Source organism: Mauremys reevesii, linkage group 1 (assembly GCF_016161935.1).
Source record: "Mauremys reevesii isolate NIE-2019 linkage group 1, ASM1616193v1, whole genome shotgun sequence".
NCBI classification, from domain to species: Eukaryota; Metazoa; Chordata; order Testudines; family Geoemydidae; genus Mauremys; species Mauremys reevesii.
This window is the reverse complement of record NC_052623.1, coordinates 268,801,832-268,826,887: the sequence shown is the minus strand read 5'-3', so window position 1 is coordinate 268,826,887 and position 25,056 is coordinate 268,801,832. Positions and strand designations below refer to the sequence as shown.

General features: G+C 46.5%; 1 protein-coding gene across 1 annotated transcript in view; it reads right to left on the bottom strand.

Moving 5' to 3' along the window:
* Window positions 1–22,898, bottom strand: part of CACNA1I (calcium voltage-gated channel subunit alpha1 I) — a 113,767-nt gene extending 90,869 nt beyond the window's left edge. Inside the window, exons 1-2 of the mRNA XM_039488959.1 lie at window positions 22,782–22,898; window positions 22,055–22,188 (exon numbers count right to left, since the gene is read on the bottom strand). Coding sequence (XP_039344893.1) covers window positions 22,055–22,188; window positions 22,782–22,874 — 227 coding nt within the window. The 5' untranslated portion in view covers window positions 22,875–22,898. The remainder of the gene's footprint in view (window positions 1–22,054; window positions 22,189–22,781) is intronic.
* Window positions 22,899–25,056: the final 2,158 nt, after the last annotated feature.

Here is a 25,056-nt window from a genome sequence, read left to right as displayed (position 1 = left end):
TGTAGGGAATGGGGCAGGAATGCTGGCTGGGGGCGGGGGGTTCACTGGAGGAAACGGGATGGAAGCACTGTCTGGGGGTGGGGGAGTCGCTGTAGGGAACGGGGCAGGAGCGCTGGCTGGGGGGGGTTGCTGGAGGGAACGGGGTGGGAGCGCTGGCTGTGGGGGGATTCGCTGGAGAGAATGGGGTGGGAGCGCTGGCTGTGTGGGACAGTCGCTGGAGGGAACGGGGTGGGAGCGCTGGTTGTGGGAAGGATTGTTTTTGGGAATGGGGCAGGAGACCTGGCTGTGGGGGAAGTCGATGGAGGGAACGGGGCAGGAGTGCCAGCTGTAGGGGGGAGTCACTCGAGGGTAAGGGGCAGGACCACTGGCTGTGGGGGTGTCGTGTAGGGAATGGGGTGGGAGCGCTGGCCGTGGGGTGGGAGTTGCTGTAGGGAACGGGGTGGGAGTGCTGGCTGGGAGGGGTCGCTGAAGGGAGGGAACAGGATGGAAAGGCTGGCTGTGAGGGGGAAGTTGCTTTGGGGAACAGGGCAGGAGTACGGGTTGGGGTGGGGGGGGATCACTGTAGGGAACAGGCTGGAAGCACTGGCTGGGGGTGGTGCTATAGTGTAGAGGCTGTGAGGGATGGAGGTGCTGCCTGAAAGGGAACTCCCAGTTACTAGAGATGTGGGAATGAAAGGAGTTAAGACAAAAAAGCCTCATGCAAATCTGACCCCCACCCTCTTGTTGAGATTGGCTTTGAGATCCCTATCCACAGAGCAGTTGACATGACTTCTCAGGCATGCAGCATTAATTAGTAGGGGTTTGGGATGGTGCGTAAAAAATCCATTGTGACATCTCCGAGGCAGGGCCAGCGGCTCTCGTCAAGGAAAGTTACTTCAATTCTTCCTGTGCTTTATATGCCCAGGAAGGGGCCAGTTAGTCATTTCAAGAAGAAGAGGGGGCAACGAAGGGTGAAAACAGAAAAAGGAAAAGGTGGGCAGAGGCGAGACACAGTTTTTGCCCTGTGCATTTCAGCTGTCAAAATCAATATGATATTTGCTCCACAGAATTCTAAAGTAACAGGCGTCTGCAGTTTCAGATGTTCTCTCCTCTGTGGCTCTGCCTCAATCCCCCTTGCTCCAGTTTTCTTCCCTTCTTATCCCTGTGCTGCTTTCTCTCCATCTCCCTGTCTCATGCCTCTTTACCTCTTCCTCCCCTTCCCTCTCTACTCCTCCCGCCCATCCTTCATGGATGTCCTTCTTTCACTCTTCCACCTTCATAACTCACTCTCCCCTTTTTCCTTCTATTCTCTTTCCACTCTCCCTTTCCTCTTCTCTCGCTCTCTATTCCTACTCTCTGTTTTGATGGTAATCATTACTCTGTGCCTTGGCAAGTCTGTCTAGTCCAATGGCATAGGAAAGATCGAAAGTATGGCAAGAGAACACCCTGGCTTAACCAGGGCCTGGTCTACACTGAGGGGTGGGGATCAATCTAAATTATGCAACTTCAGCTACGGCGGTGGAGTACAGGAGTCGACGGGAGAGCACTCGGGGGGTCAATTTATCGCCTCTAGACTAGACACGATAAATCGATCCCTGATGGATCGATCGCTGCCTGCCAATCCGGCGGGTAGTGTAGACATACCCCAGGAGATTTTCAACGACCTGAACGATATGATAGGATAACGGGTTTAGTCAATAGGTCAATAACGTGCCACAATGGTAATTAGTACAAAGGGTCAATGATAGGATATTGTTAGCCTTTTTCCAGAGGGTCTGGCTGGAGAGTCTTGCCCGCATGCTCGGGGTTCAGCTGATTGCCATATTTGGGGTCGGGAAGGAATTTTCCTCCAGGGTAGATTGGCAGTGGCCCTGGAGGTTTTTCGCCTTCCTCCGAAGCATGGGGCAGGGGTCGCTTGCTGGTGGATTATCTGCTACTAGAAGTCTTTAAATCATGATTTGGAGCATTCAACACCAGAGTCAAGGGAGAGAATTATTTCAGGAGTGGGTGGATCGGCTTATGTGGCCTGCATCTTGCAGGAGGTCAGACTAGATGATCATAATGGTCCCTTCTGATCTTGAATTCTATGATTCTATGATTCAAAAAAGAGTTCTACAAAAAGTGGAAATTAAGTCAAATTATGAAGGATGAATATAAACACAAACAACACAAGTATGTAGGGATAAAGTTAGAAAGACCAAGGCACAAAATGAGATTAAACTAGCTACAGACATAAAGGGTAACAAGAAAACATTCTACAAATACATTAGACGCAAGAGGAAGAACAATGTTACTCGGGGGGGGGAAATAACAGAAAACGTGGAAATGGCAGAAGTGTTAAATGACTTTTTTGTTTTAGGGCATGTCTAGACTTGCCATTTAAAGCACAAAAAGTCCCTTTTTTGCGCAAAAAACAAGGGAGCGTCTACACTTGCCAATGACTTTTTGCGGAAAAACTCAGAAGTTTCACCACAAACAGAAAACCACCTCCACGAGAGGCGTACAGCTCTTACCGGTGATACTTTCGCAGTGATGTGCAAATGAAGACACGGTCTTCCTGTTTACACAGCTTTTAGCCTCCAGAGGCTATCACACAGTGCCTAGGTGACCACTCTGGCCTGCAGCTCCTACACCAGGTAGGAGACCTCTGCCCTTCCCCCTGTAAAGAGCCGAAAACTTTGAAACTCCCCTTCCTGTTTTCTTGGCAAGTGCTCACTTATCATCCAGCCAGGTGACAATGCCTGCTCCCCGGAGCAAACAATCCCCTGCTTGGAGCAATGCTGAGCTACTGGAGCTGATCAGTGTTTGGGGAGAGGAGGCTGTGCAGGGATCCAGGATGCCCCGCGATCACCCCCATCCCCTTCCCACAAGACCTATCCTCAAAATGGAGAGAGTTGCACTGTGGGATAACTGCCCTCAGTGCACTGCTCTCATCGGGGATGGAAGTACTGCAAATGTGAACACGATCTGACAGGGCCACCCAGAGGGGGAGGGCAAGTGTGGCAATTTGCCCCAGGCACTGGGCCCCGCAGGGGCCCCCACAAGAGTTTTTCGGGGTCCTTCACTCACTCCGGGGGGCCCGGAAAACTCTCTCGCAGGGCCCGGGCCCCCAGAGTTCGGCGGAAATTCGGCAGCGGGGGGTCCTTCCATCCCAGGTCTTTGGCGGCAATTCGGTGGCAGGGGGCCTCCGCCACCAAAGACCCCAGACCCCCTGAATCCTCTGGGCGGCCCTGCGATCTGATGCCTGTGGAAGTAAGTGAGAACACAAACCAGCGCTTTTCTTTTACCAGTTCCCTATCACCAGTGAAACTGACAGTGCAAAAACTCTGCAAGTGTAGACATAGCCTTAGTTTTAACCAAAAAGTTTAGCCGTAATTGGACATCTAACACAATGAATGCCAGTGAAAATGAGGTAGGATCAGAGGCTAAAATAGGAAAAGAACAAGCTAAAAATTACTTAGGGTATGTCTTCACTAGCACGACAGCACTTTAACGTGGCTGTGTAGTCGCAGCACCAGCGCTGTAAAAAACCCACCCCCATGAGGGGAGTAGCTACTAGTGCTAGTGCGCTGTCTACACTGCCACTTTACAGCACTGTGTTTTTTCACACCCCTGAGCGAGAAAGTTGCTGTAAAGTGGCAGTGTAGACAAGGCCTTAGACATTACTTAGATGTCTTCAAGTCACCACAGTCTGATGAAATACGTCCTGGAATATACAAGGAGCTGACTGAGGAGATATTAGCGATTATCTTCCAAAAGTCATGGAAGATGGGAGAGATTCCAGAGGACTGGAAAAGGGCAAATATAGTGCCAATCTACAAAAAGGGAAATAAGAACAACCTGGGGAATTACAGACCAGTCAGCTTTACTTCAGTACCAGGAAAGATAATGGAGCAAATAATTAAGCAATCAATTGCAAACACCTAGAAGATAATAAGGTGATAAGTAACAGTCAGCATGGATTTGTCAAGAACAAATCCTGTTAAACCAACCTAATAGCTTTCTTTGACAGGGTAACAAGCCTTGTGAATAGGGTGAAGCAGTAGACAGGGGTGCCAGAACAATTTTTATAGTGGGGGTGTTGAGAGCCATTGAATCAAACTGTAAACCCTATATATAATGGAAACCACTTCAAGCCAGAGGGTTCGGTAGTACCCCCAGCATCCCTAGTTCCAGCACCTATGATGGTAGATGTGGTATATCCTGACTTTAGTAAGGCTTTTGATATTGTCTCGCATGACCTCATAAACAAACTAGGAAAATACAACCTAGAGGAGTTACTATAAGGTGGGTGCATAACTTATTGGAAAATCATTCCTGGAGTGTAATTATCAGTGGTTCACAGTGGAAGGGCATAATAAGTGAGGTCCCACAGGGATGGGTCCTGGGTCTGGTTCTGTTCATCAATGATTTAGATAATGGCATACAGAGTACACAAGTTTGTGGATGATACTAAGCTTGGAGGGATGGTAAGTGCTTTGGAAGATAGGATTAGATCTGCACAAACTGTAGAAATGGTCCAAAGTAAATAGGATGAAATTCAATAAGGACAAATGCAAAGTACTTCAGTTAGGAAGGAACAATCACACATACAAAATGGGAAATGACTGCCTAGGAAGGAGTACTGCAGAAAGAGATCTGGGGGTCATAGTGGACCACAAGCTAAATATGAGTCAGCAGTGTAATACTGTTGCAAAAAAAAAAGAAAGAAAAAAGAAAACATTGTTCTGGGATATATTAACTAGAGTATTGTAAGCAAGACATGAGAAGTAATTCTTCTGCTCTACTCCATGCTGGTTAGGCCTCAACTGGAGTATTGTGTCCAGTTCGGGGTGCCACATTTCAGGAAAGATGTGAACAAACTGGAGAAAGTCCATAGAAGAGCAACAAAATGATTAAAAGTCTAGAAAACATGACCTATGAGAGAAGATTGAAAAAACTGGGTTTGTTTAGTCTGGAGAAGAGAAGACTGAGAGGGGACATGATAACAGTTTCCAGTACATAAAAGGTTGTTACAAGGAGGAGGGAGAAATATTGTTCTCGTTAACCTCTGAGGATAGGACAAGAAGCAATGGGCTTAAATTACAGCACGGGATGTTTAGGTTGAACATTAGGAAATACTTCCTGACTGTGCGGGTAGTTAAGCCCTGGAATAAATTGCCCAGGGAGATTGTGAAATCTCTGTCATTGGAGATTTTTAAGAGCAGGTTAGACAAACACCTGTTAGGGATGGTCTAGATAATACTTAGTTCTGCCATGAGTGCAGGGGACTGGACTAGAAGACCTCTCGAGATCCCTTCCAGTTCTATGATTCTATGATATACAAGAGACCTTGAGTTACAAGGAAGGACAGTCACTTGTTCCATGTGCTGACCAATCTATTAACACATTGACCCTGGCCTGAACGTACCAAAAGGGTCTGGCTGGAGCACCTTCAACTCATGCCAACCATTGAAGCAGAGAACAAGCATACAGGGAAGAGGGACACTGATGGTGAGGTCTGAGACCAGGCTGAATAGCTTCACCAGCCACAACTTTCCACTTCTTTTGCTCCCCTTCCCTATATGCTCCAGAGAGAAGAATGATGTTTAGAACCTGAGAGCAGCAAAAGAACCTGGCCAAACTGACTATGCCAGGTGACAAGAAGAAGTCACGAACAAGAGACCTTTGATAGCCACATTTCAGATTTTTTTTTTCCAAATGAGCTGGATTCCTTACATACAAAAGCCACACAGAACAAACACAAAAGATACATGAAATAAACATGAAAGGGACACATGATGGGCACAAGGGAACACAAACTAATCATATAAGGGATAGAAAAGTCATATGCAATGGGAACAAAGAACATTGGCAAAAGATACACAGCAAGGACATGCGAGCCCACACCGAATGATTATAGAACAATGAGGGGAAAGTTGGTCCTGTTGCTAAGGCACTGATCTGAGTCTCAAGAGATCTGGGTTCAATAATTCCCTTCTCTAATTATTTCTTTGAGCAAGTCACTTAATCTCTCTGTCCTATTTGCTTTCTCCCACTTTTCACCTGTCTTATCTACTTAGGCTATGTCTACACTATGAACTAGGGCTGTGATTCCCAGCTCTGGAAGTATAAATAGCAGTGTAGCTGTGGGAGCAAGGGCAGTGGCAGTATGGTTTGGCCATGTGGTGTACAAACCCACCTGAATCCTGGCTAAGCCATGCCACCAATGTGCGTGCGATGGCGGCTACCTTACTATTTATACTCATCGAGCTAGCACGAGTATGTGTGCACGAGCTGGGAATCATACCCCTTGCTTGTACTGCAGAGTAGCCTTAGCTTGTAAACTCTTTGGGGCGGGGACTGTCTCTTACTAGGTGCATGTACAGAATACACAGCAGAGGTACAGACATGAAATAAGCATAGAAGGGCTGTGCAAATGACGTTAATTATTATACAGCCTATAAGAGTCTACCTGGGTGCTTCACGACAGAAAAAAGCAGCCCTGGCTCATATCCCAAAGGGCTTGCAATCGTGATGTAAAGGAGAGGGGACAGAAGGGTTTGGAGGAGGAGGAGGAAGAGAGTTACAGCAATAGGATTACATTGCTCAGTGAAGGCTGCACAGCAAGGTGGGATTTTCTTCCCCAGTATCTAACATCATGGGTGACTCTCCTCACAGCAGAAATGAGTCTCGGGAATGGAAAGAGAATGTGCTGCCCTTGCAGACCAGGTTGCAGAGGCAACAGGGTATCGAGGTTGACAACATTAGCAAGAGGGCAAAGGCAAGGGAATGCTGATATAGTTCTCTCTCCCATGAGGAGGCAGCCAGCATGGCATTGGCTCTTTCAGTCTGCGTGGTCAGCTGTGTGTCCAGCCTTAGATGCCGACTGTCGTATTTCATTCCAGGGGCTCCATGCAGTCATGTGTCTCCCCTTCCCAAATAAGACGCAGGGGGCATTTTAGCTACTCACCAGTCTTATTTTAGATTTCCCGTTTCCCCCACTTCAAGGCCAAGGAACCTGGTGGATGTCAGTACAATAGCTGGGGAAATGGAAAATGCCATGTCTCAAATTTCCCACCTACAATATGGAAGAGGGGCGAGCATAGTCACTCCTGAAAATGCCTACATCAACATGGTAAGCAAGGATCGGGGGGAAGGCCAATTACCCTTGGAAATTCCCACCTCCAGCTTAGAAATCTGTGGCCATGGAGTGAAGTGGGAGAAACATTCCAACACCCAATTCCATGGCTAATCCTTTCATTGGCTCATATTATCTTAGCGTCCTGTACCCCCATCCTATGTCTCCTCTCACCTGACATACCTTGCCCAGCCCCACCCATTCAAAGATATTAAAAATCCTCCACCCTGGCACCTCAGATAGGCATATTCCTCCATACAGTTCATTCCTAGGAGTCAGAGACAATCAGCCTGGACAAACCCGCCACAGCCTCTTCCAATAGCTGCCCCAATTAGTGGAAGAAAGAAGCAGAAATAGCTGAACCAACCAGCTTCAAAGCACCTAAGAAGCCAATTGCTGTCTGGTTAGCGTGGCTCATTCATGCTAACAGCAATAATGGCAGAACAAGAGCAGGGAAGGCAAGAAAGCAAATAAGAAGCTAAATTGCTATCATGAAAGACACCTGCCATGAGGCCTCATTAGTAAAATACGTACCCTGGCTTATCCACAAGGAGAAAGTGGCAGACTGTCCTGAAAGCAGCATGGTGGCATTGATGTGAGGAGCTGAGTCCAGGATCCATCCCCATGCCCCCACCCCCCACTGGGGCAGGTCCCCCTCACATCTCGATCCCTCTGTTGGGGCAGCCCCCCCGTGCTCATGTTCCAAGCAGCGTTGGTGTTGGCTATGGCTAACTGAACTAAGCCCAAACCCGACCAAGCTCGAGAGTGTCAAGTTGTTTGCAGACCTGACCCAAGCCAAATCCAACACTTGTAGCTAGGTCCCATTGGGTACGGGTCAGGTTGCAAGGCTCTACTCCAGGCTCTCGACAGCACTGGGGACACTATCAGCACTCAATACATATTGATTAGCAATATCTCATGCTATGTATCCAGACAAACACTCAACCATGAGGTTTGAAGGCTCTTGCACACATTCTGCAATAACTTTTGTGGCAAGGCTTGAAAACGGGCCCTAAAGGGTCAAGCAAAACTACTGAGGAAACCATTGATTAACACCTGCCATTCCTCCCACTGAGAAAACCATCAAATGACATCAGATGAGACTTGGCCAATCATGACAGTTTGCTTTAGATCGCTTTGCATACCATAATCTGATTGGCTTAGCAGTTTTATTTATTTCTTTTAAAATCAGATTTCATGCCTCTGCAATTATAACCCTTCACTAGCAGCAGAGATGAGAGATACAATATATTTTTTGCCCTCCTTGTTTTGCTGGCAATGGGAATTTTTACTCCATTTCTTATTAAAAACAAAATATAAACAAAACCAAACCCCATGCTGTACAGGATAACTTAATTGAGTAAGTAATTTTTTATTTAATCAGGGTTTTTTTTATTTCTCTCCAAGCAAAGGCTTGCTGAAAGCTGCCTGAGTCTATGATACCTTTCCCTAGCTGAACGGGATGTGATTATGTCACACCCCTGTATGTTCACATTTCCCTCCAAACCTAGTAATAAGAGAAAATGTCAGAATGTCTTAAGAGTTGGAGGGACACTTTGTGACTAATATATAAGACATAATCAGGTTTTCTCTCTGTGATGAGAAAGCTAGGGGAGACTGAACAGCTCAGGGAACTGAAGAAAGAATGTGGGGCCTAGGTTTTTGAAACAGGAACCTAAAAATAGGCTCATAAATCCATATTTAGGCACTTCAATAAGTGACTTGATTTCCACCAGTGCTGAGTGTTACAGCCTGGCCCTGTGCCCCCCTGTATAGTCATCAGTCTGTTGTGGGTGGACCCAGATGCTGGGTCCCTTGTACTTCCAAGCCAACTAGGTCTGGGTAAAGCCTAGCAACTATTTCTTAGCTCTGGGCTTCTAGAGAATACTACCAGACTCAGACCTCTTTGTCCAGTGCCCTGCCTTGGGAGGTGGGACACCACCATCCAGCTTTCCTAGCGCCTGAAACCAGTGTCTGAGACCTCCAGAGTCCCCAAGCTACCTAGGGATGCTCCTCCTGACCTCCACGTAGATTGTGGACCACTCTGGGCTTCTAGGCAGGAAAGCACAGAACACAGGCTTAGCAAAGAACACAGTCACTTTGACTTTTAAAACATTCAGCAGTTACAGATTCTTGAAAATAACCAAAATTCCGAGGCACACCTTGTCCTAGTCAGAGCTCACTTCTTCTTGTGAGTCTGAGGTTCGTCGGAGTTTCAGGATGCATACAGTCCCTCTTGTCCTCATCCTCCTGCAAGTCCTTCTTATATGTGTCCATGGCTGCCCCCACAACACAGAGCAGGACGCTGCTCTCAAACTGGACCCTTGTCTCTGTACCACGTGTTCATGCTGAGGCAAGCTCAACACTAGGGGCTTATCAAAACTACAAGTGCTTTGCTGGCATAGCTATATTGGTATTGCCATGTGGGCAAAGCCACCTAGTAGAGATGCAGGTTATACAAAGGAGTTCTTCTACCTGTATAGTTAAACCAACTCCATAAACTATACAGGATACCTGCAGCTAAACTAGGGCTTTTAGCAGCATATCTATGTCCCCTTGGGGGGGTGATTTTTTTTCACACTCCTAGCCACTATAACTATGCCAGAAAAGCTTTTTCCAGCCCTCTGAGTGAAACAAGCTATACCAGTAAAATTGCGTCTACATCGGAGCTTTTGCCAGCATGGGTATGTCAGTCAGGGAACTCATCTCTTCACACCGCTGATCGACATAGCTACGAACATTAGCTTAGACCTGGCTTGAGACGCTCCCGACTCACCAGTCAGGCTCGCTTGTATAGAGACCCTTGTTCCATGGGGGTGAGCCAGTAGCTGAGAGCCATTCAGTGTTGATAATAAGAGATGGCTCTTGGTGACAGTCCTTCAGCGAGGTGTTTAACACCTTCCCCGAGAAGGACAGCTGGCTGAAATGAAGTGCAACAGGCTGCCCTTGGGCAAGCCCAGACTTGTGCAGTCATCGTGCCCATATAGAATGTGTGGAAACAGAGTTCATACACTGATACTGTCATATCCCACTGAGTAAGCAGCAGCACCCATTCAGGGTGAGTTGTGTGTTCAGTCTGTTGTTTATTCTCCATGAGGGTCACCTGGCTGGGCTTCTGGGCTCCTGAATGGGCCAGGAGAGACTGTCTATTTGTTTATGTCTCTCTAAGGACTGGGAACTTTTGGGTCTGTACCAAACCCCAGAGTTTGAAGTTCGAGCAGTTAATCCCTCCCTGCTAGCGAGAGATGAAGCTAGAAGTGTAAAAGTCATTTGCCAGGTGAACGGGAGTGGCAAACAGGCAGGGCTGGCTCTAGGCACCAGCATTCCAAGCATGTGCTTGGGGCAGCCCTTTTCAAGGGGCGGCATTCAGGCCCTTTGGGGGTGGCACTTTTCAAGGGGCGACACTTTTTTTTTTTTTTGCTTCGGCGGCGGCACTCCGGCTTTTTTTTTTTTTGCTTGGGGTAGCAAAAAACCTGGACCCAGCCCTGCAAACAGGGGAGCTGAGAGAGGGAGTGTGAGAGGCTCTCTTTCTAGCTACAGTTCTATGTTCAATACCCTGATGCCAGCAATGGACATTTTCTTTCCTGCTTGAAGCCAGAAGGGACTTCCTCTGCAGGAAGTGGAAGTTGGTGGCTGAGCTGGAAAAATAGATTTGCGATTTGGAAGGACAAGTACTGACTCTACAGAGCATCAGAAAGACTGAGGAGTACTTGGCAAACCAGATTCAGGAAATATCACATGCACGCCTCTCCTCTCAGAATCAAGAAAGAAAGAAACTGGTGACCAAGGAACCAGAGAGGAGGCTTGGCAGTTTGTAACCACCAGAGACAAGAGGACCAGGCAACATTCTGTGTGGCTGGAGGCATATGAGAATGGGCTGGCTGTGACCACCAGAAAGAAGAGGACCAGGAAGAATACCCACAAAGCTAGAAGTATTACTCAGCCCAACCCGCAAGACTATCAAGAGTGCCCATGAAAAGATCTCCGATCATTCACAGAAGGCAGACTGTGTTTGTCAGGGATTCTATGCTAAAAGAATGGAAAGAACGTTCTGCAAGGGACAGGCAGACTATAGGGTGGTGTGCTGTCATCCTGGAGACAAGCCAAGAGATGTGACTTCAAGATTGGAAGGGCTTCTGAAGACAGCAGGCAAGGCTCCACTGGTGATGCTGTATATAAGCACTAATGACACTGCTTCACATGACACTTACACCATAGATTATAGATAAGGCTCCATTTATGTCACGGAGGTCATGGAAGTCATGGAATCCGTGACTTCTGTGACTCTCCATTTCAGCCTCAGAGGCTGCGGGACTCTGGAGCTGGCAGCCAGCAGGGCCCTGGCAGGGTTCCAACGATAGGTGCAGGGCCGGTGCAAGGATGTTTCGTGCCTTAGGCAAAACTTCCACCTTGCACCCCGCCCCCTCCCCCGCAGCAGCTCCCGACCTCTGCCCTGAGGCGCCCCCCTTGCGGCAGCTCCCCACCCTCCGCCCTGAGGCACCCCCCACACCCCAGCTCACCCCTGCACCGCGCATGAGCACCCTGAACACGCTGTCGCTGCTTCTCTTCTCCCGCCTCCCAGGCTTGCGGCGCCTAAGCTGATTGGTGCCGCAAGCCTGGGAGGCGTCAGAAGTGAAGCAGCCACGGCGTGCTTGGGGAGGAGGCGGGGCAGGAGTGAGCTGGGGTGGGGAGTTCCCTTGCGTGCCGCCCCCCTCCCACTTGCTGCAGGCAGCCCTCCCTGCGCTCCCCTGCCCCAGCTCCCTCTGCCTAAATGCCGAAGTGGTGACTGGGGCGGCCGAAGATCCAGCCACGGCGGTCACTGCCGAAGAAAATGGCACCCCCTCAAATCACAGTGCCCTAGGTGACCGCCTAGGTCACAAAAATGGTTGCACCGGCCCTGGATAGGTGATAGCAGTGACCGGGAGCCTCCTGCAAGGTTCCAGTGACAGGCAACAGACTCCTGAGGGGGCCCTCCTCAGGGTTCCAGCGACAGGCAACAGCCTCAAGTGAGGGGGTGGGGGCACCTCAGGGGAGTGGCTGGGGATGTCCCATTTTCAATTTGGGAAATATGGTCACCCTGCAACTCCTAGCCACTTTTGGCAGAGGGGAGCCCCCCTGCAGCTTCCAGCTGCCACGGGCAGAGGGGGAACCTCACAGCTCCCAGCCACCATGTTGGTGGGAGAAACCATAGAGCCGCAGTAGCAAAATTCACAGACAGGTCACCACTTCCATGAATTTTTGTTTATTGCTCATGACCTGTTCGTGAATTTTACTAAAAATAATCATGACAAAATCTTAGCCTTAATTATAGATGACTTCAGAGAACTTGGACAGGTGTTGAAGGAGGAGAGAAATGTCTATGTGATCTTTCTAAGAGATCATTCCCATCCCGTACACAACGGAATTCAGAAGATTCTGGGAAGTGAACTGGTGCCTAGGTAAGTTGAATAAGATAAAGGGTTTGGTTTTAAGGAATATTGGCCACCTTCTGTGAGTAGAGGGGGCTGTACAATTTAAATGACCTCAGCTTGAAGAAGGGGAACCAATCTTCTATGGCACAGATTGGCTTGACTAGTCGGGGGGAACTAGCAATGAAAGGGGAGAGCGAAAAGGGGAACAAATGAGCTCTGATTTCCCACAAAATCAAGATGTCAGTAACAAAATAATCAAGGACCAAAGGATGAGAAGAAAAATTTTAATTGCCTAGGCAGCCAGTACCAGGAACCTGGGTAATAAACAAGAGGAACTGGAATTGCTCATTTGTGAGTATATATTTCACCTAGTTAGCATTACTGAAACCTGGTGGAAAGTTTTGCACATTTGGAATGTTAAAATCAATGGCTATACGCTATTTAGGAAGGATTGAGTGGGCAAAGGGAAGTAGGAGTGGCAATTCTATGTAAAAAATGGCATTACCTGTTTCCAAGTCACTGACAACTCAGAAGCAAATTATCTTGAATGCTTATGGATCAGTGTTCTAACAGATAAGTCGCAAGACTGGGTACTAGTTGGTGTTTGCTACAGACCACCAGGTCACACTAGAGAACATGATGATTGGCTCCCTAAGCACCTACCTCTAATGTATAGGGGAAAAAACTGCATCATCATGAGAGATTTCAGTTTGAGTGACATATGCTGGAGGTTTCATGCTGCCAGTACTAAAACATCTTTGGAATTTCTAAACATTATAAATGAAAACTTCGTAACTCAGAAAGCATTACATCCAACATGGGGGAATTCTATATTAGATGTCATTTCAACAGATATACAGGCGTTGTTCACAGAACTAAAAGTCAGCTTAGGAGAAAGTGATCATGACTCAATCACATTGGTTATGTGCAAACAGAATGAAGTCCAAACCAGTAATATGTACACTTGGTGCTTTAAAAGGGCCATTTCCCCAAAGCTTAGAACTATTATGAGCCAAATCATCTGAGAGAAAGAATTTAAAACAGAAAAATTTGAATAATAGTTAGGAACTGTTTAAGAACATTTTACTAGATGCCCAAAAAGCCACAATCTCATAATCGAGAAGAACGTCTAGTATCTTGGTTAAAAAAAAAATAACCTGGCTTAGAAGGGAAATGAAAGCAGCAATAACAAAAACAAAGCAGAAAGCAAAAAATACAAATGGAAAAAAGGGGCAGTTGACAGCAACGAACATAAATAAGAAGCTAGAATATGTAGGAAATTCATTAGGGAAGCAAAAGGACACAAGGAAAACTCTATGGCCAGCAGAGTTAAGACAAGTAGAAGGATTTTTTTGTTGTTGCATAAATCAAGAACAAAAAGAATCCTAGTAATAGTATTGGTCCATTAATAGAGGGAAGTGGTAGAATTGTGAATACTAATGCAGAAGAGGAAAAATATTCAATAAATATTTCTGTTCTATATTTGGATAAAATCCAGATGATGTATTTACATAATAAGATGATGGTGAAATACTTTCCATTCCAACAGTAACTAAGAAGCATTTTAAACAGAAGCTACTGACGACAGACATTTTTAAATCAGCAGGTGCAAATAACTTGCATGAAAGAGTTTTGAAAGAGCTGGCTAAGGAGCTCTCTGGACTGTTAATATTGATTTTTAATATTTCCTGAAAAACTGGGAAAGTTCCAGAGGACTCTAAGAAAGCTAACGTTGGGCCACTATTTAAGCAGGGTAAACGGGGTGACCTCAGTAAGTAAAGGCCTATCAGCCTGACATCAATCCTATCATGGACCAAGTTATAGGTGGTCAGTTCTAGTGGTGGTCATGCCTAGTGGCTGGAGTCAGGACCCAAGGATCAGGAACAAGACAGAGAGGCAGGGTCAGGGGTCAGAGCCAGAGCAAAAAGTCAAGTCAAGGGTTGTAGCCAGATGTGGGGCATAGAAGCAGGGATCTGGAACAAGGCAAGAAGGCAGGGTAGCAGTCAGTCAGGAATTCAAGTTGCTCAGACAACTTCCTGTGCCTCCTTCTGGCTTAAATAGTAAGTCTGAGAGAGTCAGAGAGGCCCGACATCTCCTCCAATCAGGAGCTTTGTGGGTGGTGCTTCTGGTGAGCTAGGGTCCACTGGTATCAGCGAGCTGCTGGGTAGTGGCAGGAGTCCGAGGACTACTTGGGCACCCGCTGACCTAGGTTTGAGACCCATGATCCCTCATAGATCTCAGACAAATTAATGGGACAGCTGATATGGAATTCAATTAATAAAAAATTAAGGAGGGTAATATAATTAATTCCAATCAACATGGGCTCATGGAAAATAGATCTTATCAAACTATCTTGATATTATTGCAGGTTTTGTTGATAAAGACTATAATAGTATTGACATAACTAGACCACCACAAAATCAACATGGCACAGATTAAATGGATTAAAAATTGGCTCACTGACTTGGAAAAAAAATCATTACTGATAAAATTTGCAAGTGACACAATGGTAGAGGGAGTGGTAAATAATGAAGAAGTCAGGTCACTGATACAGAGCAATCTGGAGCAAACAATATACATTTCAACGCAGTCAAATGTAAGATCAGACATCTAGGAAAAAAGATGTAGGACATACTTACAGGATGGGGGACTCTATTCTGGTAAGCAGTGACTCTGAAAAAAATGGGGGGGTCATGGTGGATAATCCAGCTGAACATAAATTCCTAGTGTGACCCTGTGCTAATGTGATCCTTGGATGCATTAACAAGAATATTAAATAAAAGTAGAGAGGTTCTCTGACCTCTGCATTAAGCACTGATGCATCTGCTACTGGAATACTGTGTCCAGGTCTGGTGCTCACACTTCAAGAAGAATCTTGTGTGACACAATATGGAATATGGGAGACACTTTATGATATTGTTGATACCAATATTATAAAATCGCAATGAATCATGCCAGATTTGCCGTGTGAGGTATCTGCAAAAATGTCACAATTTGCCAAGTATGATGATCTTGTTCATATGTTTGTATCACCTTTGTATTATGAGTTATAGATATGTAGGGTGTATCTGTATTTCCAAACTTGTGCTGTGTTTCTGGGTGACCCCTTCCCAGAAATAATGGCACCAGCACTAGGCCTGCTTGATGGCCCATCAAGGGACATCAGCTGTACAATACACCCACTGAAGGGAGCCAAGACAACACCTTACGACTCAGCATGCCTATGGAAAGAACTCAAAGGCCTTTCAATGACATGTACTATGAGTTTGTTGTGTTTGAAACAAAGGAAGTACCAGACACATGGCAAAAAGACTATAAAGGGCAGCTGCATCATCTCCATTTTGTCATCAATCCTGCTTCTTGTCTTCAGTCCTGCTTCTTCCCTCTGGAGTAACTTTTCTGCAAGCTGAAGCTCTGAACAAAGGACTGAATGATACATCCAAGCTGTGGATGTGTTCCAGAGGAACTTTCAAGCCGCAAACTAACCAATACTGCTAAGAACCTGATATATGGACTTTGAAGTCTTTGTATGTATGTGATTGCTTTACTATTTAACATCTCTCTTCTTGTTCTTTCATTTTTCTTGATAATAAACCTTTAGTTTTAGATACTAAAGGACTGGCTGGCAGTGTGGTATTTTGTGTAAGATCCAAACCTATACTGACCTGGTAATGTGGCTGACCCTTTGGGGTCAGAAGAACATTTTGTATATGTGAGCAGAGTTTTTTAAATAACTGCTCACTGTACTGGACCTATGTATTGACTGGGAACCAAAGAACTTCAATACAATAAAGGGGGCTGGGTGATTTATTTTTTGCTTCTTGATAACCAGTGTGGGGGATCAGAAGCACAGTTTGTGACTGGCTGGGGAGTTTAACTTCAGTGTTACCCACCAGTTTGGGAGTACATGTTCTCCCTTTTGCAGCCTGCCCTGACCTTGGCATTTCCAGTGAGGGCTGCCCCAGGCACCCTGTGTCCTAAGGCCTTTGTTACACAAGAGGTCAGACTAGATGATCACAAGTCTCTTCTGGCCTTATGTAATCTATGAACATCAGCCTTTTTCCCTCAACCTACACACACACATATGCGCATGTAAGGACAGGTCACATGAATATCCCAATCTGGCCTTCTAGTGGGCCCCACAAAACAGGTCAGAGATAAAGTTAACATCCCACCAAGGACAGGTAATAATGGCATCTAGGATTAGGACAGGTAGAGTAAACACTCCTCCCTAAATAGGAAGTGATCCCCCCACAGATCCAGGAAGGTGGCATGATTATATAAAACCTCAGCTAACTGGCAACCCTCAGAGCAGGACATTCAGAGTGAATTCCTCATCCTGAACAGGCAGTGACCCCCTCCAACCTCAAGCACACGCACACACCCACGCGCACGCACACGCACACACACACACACAAATTGATTAGGACAAGGAAAGTGAATACATCACTATTTATAGGCAGTGAGCTGCCAGATCAGGACAGATAGAGTGAATATTCCATCCCCAAAATTGGTGGCCTAGGTCTGGAGACACTGACCTACATTCTCCAGAGTGATTAGTGATTTTGGGTGCCCAAACTTGAGACCCTAAAAGGAGTCTCGTTTTCCACGTCCCATTAAGCTGTCTCAAGTTGAGCACCCACAAAATCCAGCATGCAAAATCACTAGACATTTTTGGGAAGTAAAGGCCATAAATCACAGGAGATAACATCTAAAGCAAAAGGTGGAGAGGAGGCCATCCCACCAGGATAACTGGTGACAACTGCAGCCCACATCAGACATCTGGGTACCTGGAGACTACTGTCATCCAGTGACTAGTTGAAGGCTGGAATATCTACAAGCCAGATTGCAGCCTCATCGCTCATGTGCACACAGGCATATGTGTTCTTTAACCCTGCAACAGCTGTCTCCGTTTTGGGAGCTTGCAGATTTCTTAAGAGGAATAATAAAGAAGGAAAATATTGACTTAGTGAGGGCTGGTTTGGGTTTTTTTTTTTTTAATTTTGTTTTGTTTTTTTCTAATCTACTCCAAAAACTAGGGAGGGAAGGGGGAGAAAGTTCTGGTGATGTCAGCTTCCATTGCCATGGAAACTGAACATTTTTAGTGACAACGAAGTCTTCTTCCTTGAGCGGCTGGATTGTGTGGGGAGAAAGGGTGAGCAGGGCAGGGGGGCAGACAAGGAAATTCAGTTAACTAAAACTATAACTTCTGGCTTTCTAAAGGTAGTGAAAAGAGAGCGAGAGAAAAAACGACCGAACGAATAAATGACTTGAACTAACGAACAAGTGAACCAAGTTTATGCAACCAAAACACTGTTTGGGGTGATTATCAGCAAATGACTGTTCTTTTTGTTTTTGCTGCATTTTTTTTTCTAGATAAAGGATACTATTGCCGCATATAGTCAGAGGGAGGTAATTTAAACCATACAGGAATACCCCGTAGGATAGTCTCCCCAACTGTCTGTTGTTCCTCTGCTTTTTCTGGCCACAAGGTGATCTTTTAATCCTGGCCTCTTGGTCTGGTGGACTGGGTGGGTGTTTTTTTGGGGGGCAGGTGAGTTGTTTGCTTTTCCCTTGGCTTGAGGGGAGGAGCCTGATGGTGCCTAGTTCTATCATCTCCCCAATACCACACTTCCCTTCTTTGAGCCAAATTTGAGTCCTATTGAAGTCAATGGGAGTTCTGCCATGGAATTGATTTGGAACAAGACATGGTCTGCAGTACAGGGCAGGGGAGAGGAATGACTTGATTCTGATTTAAGATGTAATTAAATGAGATAGGAGACATGAGGACCTAGTGTCAAGGATTTCCATGGGACTTCCAGGTCAACAGAGGTTCCTAACGGAGTCAGTTCTAGTCAGAGATGAGCCAGCAAGGAGAGGTTTGGATTTTGGACAGGTTACACAAGGAATTGGGTTGGAGGCTGAATCAGAACTGGGGTTCCGGGGTTGGGTTTGAGGCTGAATAAAAGCTTGCATTCAGATTTTGATGGCAAACATTAGTCTGATCACATCCAACTTGCATAAGCAACATTAATGGATTTCAAATAATAAAACAACAAATAACAACAACTAGTTCTTACACAGCACTAATGGCTCTCTTTCTCTCTCTGACAGATAACATAATATATACATTATAAAATAGCTTAAATCTTAGATCCCTGCACAGATACAAATTTATATCCGTGGATGCGGATGTTTGCAGATTTAGGGTGGATATCTGTGGAGCTGCAGGGCTCTACCAGGAACCACAGCGGTGAAAGCAGTAGCATATCAGGCCGTCGCTTGCAGGAGCCAACGCCCAGCCTGGGCAGCTCCTCCGGAGTGGCTGTACCACCTCCAGCTCTGCCCATTGCGGCAGCACCAGACTCACCGGCAGCTGTCCCTGCTCACACTACTGTGTGCAAGCGGCTCGCACGCTCCCGGACAAGAGACGCACACCCAGCAACGCTGGAACAATTTGTACAGTGGGGGTGCTGAGAGCCATTGAACCAAACTGTAAACCCTGGATATAATTGAAACCACTTCAAGCCAGGGAGCGCGGCAGCACCCCCAGCACCTCTAGTTCCAGCACCTATGCGCACACTACTGCATAAAAGAGACTCCTGTCCGGGAGCATGAGAGCCACTTGCACACCTTAATGTGACCAGGGAAAGCAGCCAGTGAGCCTAGTGCCACCCCAGTGGGCAGGACTGGGCGCAGTAGAGCCACGCGGGATGGGCTGCCCAGGCTGGGCGCTGGTTCCTGTGAGTGACGGCCCAACACGCTGCTGCTTTCACTGCTGTGGTTCCCGGTAGAGTCCTGCATCTCCACAGATATCCACTTTATATCCATGGATATACATTTTGTATCCGCGCAGGGCTCTACTTATATAAGTAAATGGGAGAAGGCTTGTGAGATCAGACAATCTCATATGATTTCCACCATCACAGGCCGATATCTCATGAGGACAGTTGTACCAGAACTAGAAAACAAGCCCCTTCCCGTTCTGAATCTGAAACCATAACCAAACATGTCAGACTTGTATCCAGGACTTGATTTGAAATCTCCCATGATATCAGAAAGGCATAGGCAGAACGTGACTCTTTCTTTTGGGAAGGCTACTCCCAGCAGCGCTGGAAGCTCCCTAGAAGTGGGGGGGGGCACCGGCTCCCAGACAGTGGCCATACCCCTTCCCCAAGGCTCCCCTCACACTCTGCCCTTCCCCTATGCCCTGCCACCACTCCGCTTCTTCCCCCCCGAGGTCCCACCCTCACTCGCTCCTCTCTGCCCCTCTCCCCCACCTCTTGCCATTAAGGCAAGAAAAAAGAGGGGCGGCATAGCCCTCCCACTTTTAAAAGTGAGGACACCATGGCCGGGGCACTGGAACAGGAGGGTGGGGGGGGGGCAGAGGAGGGCCATGGCCCCATCACATACAAAGGGTTTCCTGCCTTAAGGGCAGGGCCATGGGGAGGAGGGGCGCAGCAGGGGGCAGGGCCATGGTCCAGACACTGGTTGCCCCACCATTTCCAGGGAGCTTCCGGCACTCCTGCTCCCAGGGCACAAAGACAGTGGGCTGGTGCACCTCCAAAGGAAGGTGACCCGCATCCGGCTTTTGCCCCCTGCCTGGCCAGCCTGTTTTATTTTGGGGAGGCTCTTCTACGTGCTGCCCATGCAGAAGGGATTCAGATTTGAGGTTCCAGTCTAGCATCTCTGGTGCTGGCGTTGGACATGGAAAGGTGAATGGCATTCCCTAATGGGATATGCCACTTAGCATCAGACAGGGACAACCCATCCATTTCCCAGTCTCCTCATTCCAAGTCAAGGAACTGGATTTCTGTGTCCACCTGGAATGGAGTTTTAATCCCAACCTGAATGACAGAGTGGTTCGGAGAGATCTTAACATGATCAGAGAAATACAACCAGCTCCAAGACACTCCATTCAATGCACTTATTGTCCTTTTGCAATTCAGAAATCTGAGCTTTGCTATCCCTCCTTTAACATCACTTCTCATGCCACTACACTACCCCCTCCATACGCTCAGCTGTACCTCGTTGTTAAGGAGGCTCAGAACCAGTATGCTGGGATGTGTAATGCAACATGATTCAGTTGTTTTAACTTATTTTCCATTGATTAACTCCTGCTCACCACAATGTGGGTTCAGTTTAATTAAAGACTCTAGCTACTGAAACACCAGGCTCAGGAATTGGAAGATGGGAAGGCACCCATATTGTTTTCAGTGTTGAAACACAGGATCTTTCATTTTCTTCCATTCTCTTTTAGGTAAAGGCCGATTTCACCGCTGGGCACCTACCTTCATCTCTCAGACAACAAATTAAATGAGTTTGAAGGTCTCAGTTTAGTGCATCAGGAAACAATTGTCCTCACACCCAAAGGGAAACATCTTTCAAGCCTTGTTGCAGACAAGTGTATTAAAAACAAATGTAAAAGATGTTCCTATTATTCACCCTGGGGAACAGTTGTGTGGGGGTAAGCTTTAACGGCTCTGCCAGCTCAACCAGTGATACACTGAGTTCTAGATGACAATGAAAGCTGGCTATTCCCTGCAGGAAGGAAAAGGGAGGTGGGGATACCTCTAGAAAGGAGCGATTTGTGTTTTGTTTGCTGTAAAAAAAGAAAAAAAACCCAAAACAGCCATATTTTCTTCTGTAAACAGCAAAATTTCTGCCATGGGGCAATTTGATTAAAAACAAGCTGCACTCACCAGTGCAAGGAGTGGAATTTCACCACACATTCAAGTGGCAATCATTGTGGGCTTTTGGCTGTGCATGCGCAGAGGCTTGGGAAGTGGAAATCAGAGCTTCACCATAGCAACTTTGTTGTTAAAAATGCTCAAATGTCAACTTGTCCCTAAGGTGCTGTGAGGTGGACTGATGTGATGCAAAGGCAGAAACCCACAGTTTCTAAAAGGATGCTTTTAATCTTAAAGCTGAGCTAGTGGAAGCAGAGCTGTTGCACTGATTTGGGCCAAGGCGACACCTCATTGGCCCAATTACGTTAAAAAAGGTTGCTGGGTTTCAGAGCCAGATCTTCAGCTGATGTAAATCAGCTTAGCTCCCCTGCACTGAGGAAGTTACACCAATTCACACTAGTGGATGGCCTGGCCCTCATTGTCTACTTCTTTCTCCGCAATCCTGCTGAACTGAGCACATGCGTGATTCCAGTTTCTCAGGAACGGTGCCCACAAAGCAACACAGCCACAAACACTTCAGCTGGTTTTGTTTACAGTTACAGCAGGGCAAATCAAGAGTAGCAATGTTGACTTCACAGGAATTCTTTTGGCCTTTCACTAAAGTAAATGGGAGCGTAAAAAAACCCCAAAAACTTTCTATTCTCTTCCAGCACTTGCCACCAGGGCTTTGGAGCTGTGCTCTGGCTCCGCTCCAGCTCCAGGCAAAAACCTGCAGCTCCACTGCTCCGCGCTCCAGCTCCAGGCTGCTCTCCAAAGCCCTGCTTGCCACAACCCTGAGATGGGGACCATATCCCAACTGCATGCAACACTCCAGCACTCCAACACTGTGAAAACACAGAAAACAGTTAACCTACCCAGCCATCACAATGAAGAAATCCAGGCGGTTCCAGGTGTCTCCAAGGTAACACTTCTTGCCAAAGATCCCAAGGGCCACCATCTTCAGCACCATCTCCATTGCAAAGAAGATGAAGATGAAATCATCAAATACCTGAAGGAGCCACAGGGAAAATGAAGGGTAAGTTTAACAAGTGCTTGTTGCCCTTTTGGTCTACAGTTTAGAGTGTGTAGATGAATATAAATTTCAGTGTGCACAAAAACGAGTGACTGACAGTGCTGGACAGTGGAGGGGCTGGACAAGATGCCTCTGAACATGGCTGGATGAATAGGAATACATAGAGTATAAGTGAACTATCTATATTCTAGTACCATAGACTACATTCAAACTCTCTCTGGCAAACTCTTGTGATTTTTTTAAAGCAAGCTAGTATGTTGCTATGGGTATCCTTGTTGAGAGAAATTTGAGGCTCCGCTACACCATGTTTGCTGGGGCTCCACCCACTCCCATTTCACTTTATTTAAACAGACTTTACAGATGTTTGGGAGTGGGCCCTGTGCTCAGGGCCCCAGTACAATTGTCCCCAATTTTCCCTCTCCCCCCAATCAGCCCTGGTCCTTGCCACCCTTTTCCAGAAAAAGCTAAGTGCAGATGGAAGGGAAACATCAGACATAACAATTAGAACACGTGCCTGAGCCTCAGCCAATGGTGCACCTTCTCCCATTAAGGGGCAGGAGACTGCTTACCTGCAAGATCTTGCACCGGTCATTGAGGCAGTCCATATCATCACAAGGCTGGTACATTCCCAGGGTAACACAGTTCAGTAGAATCACCATCATGCTGACACACTCGAACCAAGTGCAAGGGAGAATAAAGAGTCAAGGAAAACTTAGCTAGGGTCAACTGACCTAAAACTTAGGATGACAAAATAGACACCTTTAAAGAAAACAAAATTCCAGGTGATAGAATAGCCAAGTCATCAATCCCTATATTTTCTGTCTCCATCCTTTACCCTCCTCCTCCCATTCCATTCCAGGAAAAAAAACAAGTTGAAACTCATTTTGGGGACAGATTCAAGTAACTCAAAGCATTGTGGGTTATTTATGCAAATTAACATCCATTGTTAAACATAGACACACACCAACTTCCTGTTTCAGTGGTTTGCTGAACTGTTACAACTTAAGTGTGAAAGAAACAGATTTCCCATCATGCCTTCCACTCAAAAACTGCAAAGGTCTTCAGCATATGAGGACAGGGTTCATCCAATACAATGGAGTGGAACCTAGAAGTAAGAATCTCTCCTGGAGAGAGTACAACTTAAGGTTTCAAAGCCTAGAAATCATTTTCTCTCCTTGATAAGAACTTAGAAAAGATGGAACTGCCATAATGGAACAGATCAATGGTCTATCTAATCTGTTATTCTGCCTCCAACAGTGATCAATGTTGAATAAAACTTCCATGATGTGCCTAATTGTGCTATACTATCACCACAGGGGAAAATTGTGTTCCTGACCTCAGCTGGTGATCAGTTTATGCCCAGAAGCATGAGGATTGATAGTCCTTGTAATTGTTTTCTTAGCTACTTTGGTGTCCCTGCAGATGCTACACTTATTCATAAAAAATGTTGAATCCTTTGTTTAAACTAAGATATCTGCTTCAATAATAGCCAGCAGCAGTGAGTTACGCTGGCTAATTATACTTTACATTAAAAAGTGTTTCCTTCTATTTGTTTTTAATGAATTGTCTTTTAATTTCATCAAGTACCGCTCCATTTCTACATTAGGGGGCAGTGTAAACAGGAGTGCTTGAATGACCTTCTCTATACCCTTCAGAACTATATACCGCTCTTCTCTTATTCTTCTCCTTTCCCAACTAAACAGACTTAGGGCCTGGATTTCACTTATACTAACCCCCCTTTACAGTGGGTGTCAATCCTTTACGGGGATGTCTACACAACAAGAAAATCCCACAGCTGGCCTGTGCCAGCAGATGTGGGCTTAAGCTGCAAGGCTGTTTCATCACTGTGTAGACTTATGGGCTCGGGCTGGAATCTGTGCTCTGGGACCTTCCCACCTCACAGAGTCCTAGAGCCTGGGGAATCCTGGAGAATCAGGGCCTCACTTGCCCATGGTGGTTCTCTGAAGTCCATCTGGGAGTAACTGGTTAATGGACAATTAGCAGTAGAGCAACTGCTCCCTATAAGGCTCCCTGACAGGAAGAAGAAAGTGCCGCTAGAGCGGAGAAGCTTGGCTTGTAACTAAAAGGCAACTGTGAGAGAGGGTGTTCCCAGGGAGGGAACAGATGCCTGAAAGGCAACCTGAAGGAGTGACTGTTCTCCAGGCTGGAAGGGAGAAGAACAGATGTACCCGGAAGGCAAGGGCTTGAGATGGTTTCCAAAAGAGGAGTTCCTAAAGAAGAAACCAGAGTGTGATACCATGTGGAGGGGGCAAGAGTTCAGAAGGAACTAGAGACTGTTTCTAAGAGTCAGGTTTACTTACGTTATTTTCTGTTATCAATAAATGAGGCTCTGAGGCACTCCTTAAAGGACAAACGTGTTTTGTATTGGTTTGCACCTGAGAGATGGGAAACTGAGCCAGGATGCGCCGGTGACACCTTGCTCAGACACCAAGGGGTGCAAGGACATGGGGCTACAGTGTCAAAAGAAAAAGATTTGGTCCTGTTAACTACCAGAGCTGAAAAGTCCATTATTAAAGAGCAATCTCATGTGGTGGTGTCTCTCAGTCCTTACATAAGTGAACGCAAAATGGTGGCCTAGACTTCTGTCATGTCTCAAGAAGATTCCAAACCCTGTAGTTTGTTCTGTGGGGCTCTTCCTTGAGTGAGATGTGATTAGGGTGACCAGATGTCCTGATTTTATAGGGACAGTCCCGATTTTGGGGTCTTTTCCTTATATAGGCTCCTATTACCCCCCTCCCCCGTCCCGATTTTTCACACTTGCTGTCTGGTCACCCTACATGTGATAGTGAAGCACATCAAACCTGCACGCTTTGTGATGGGACT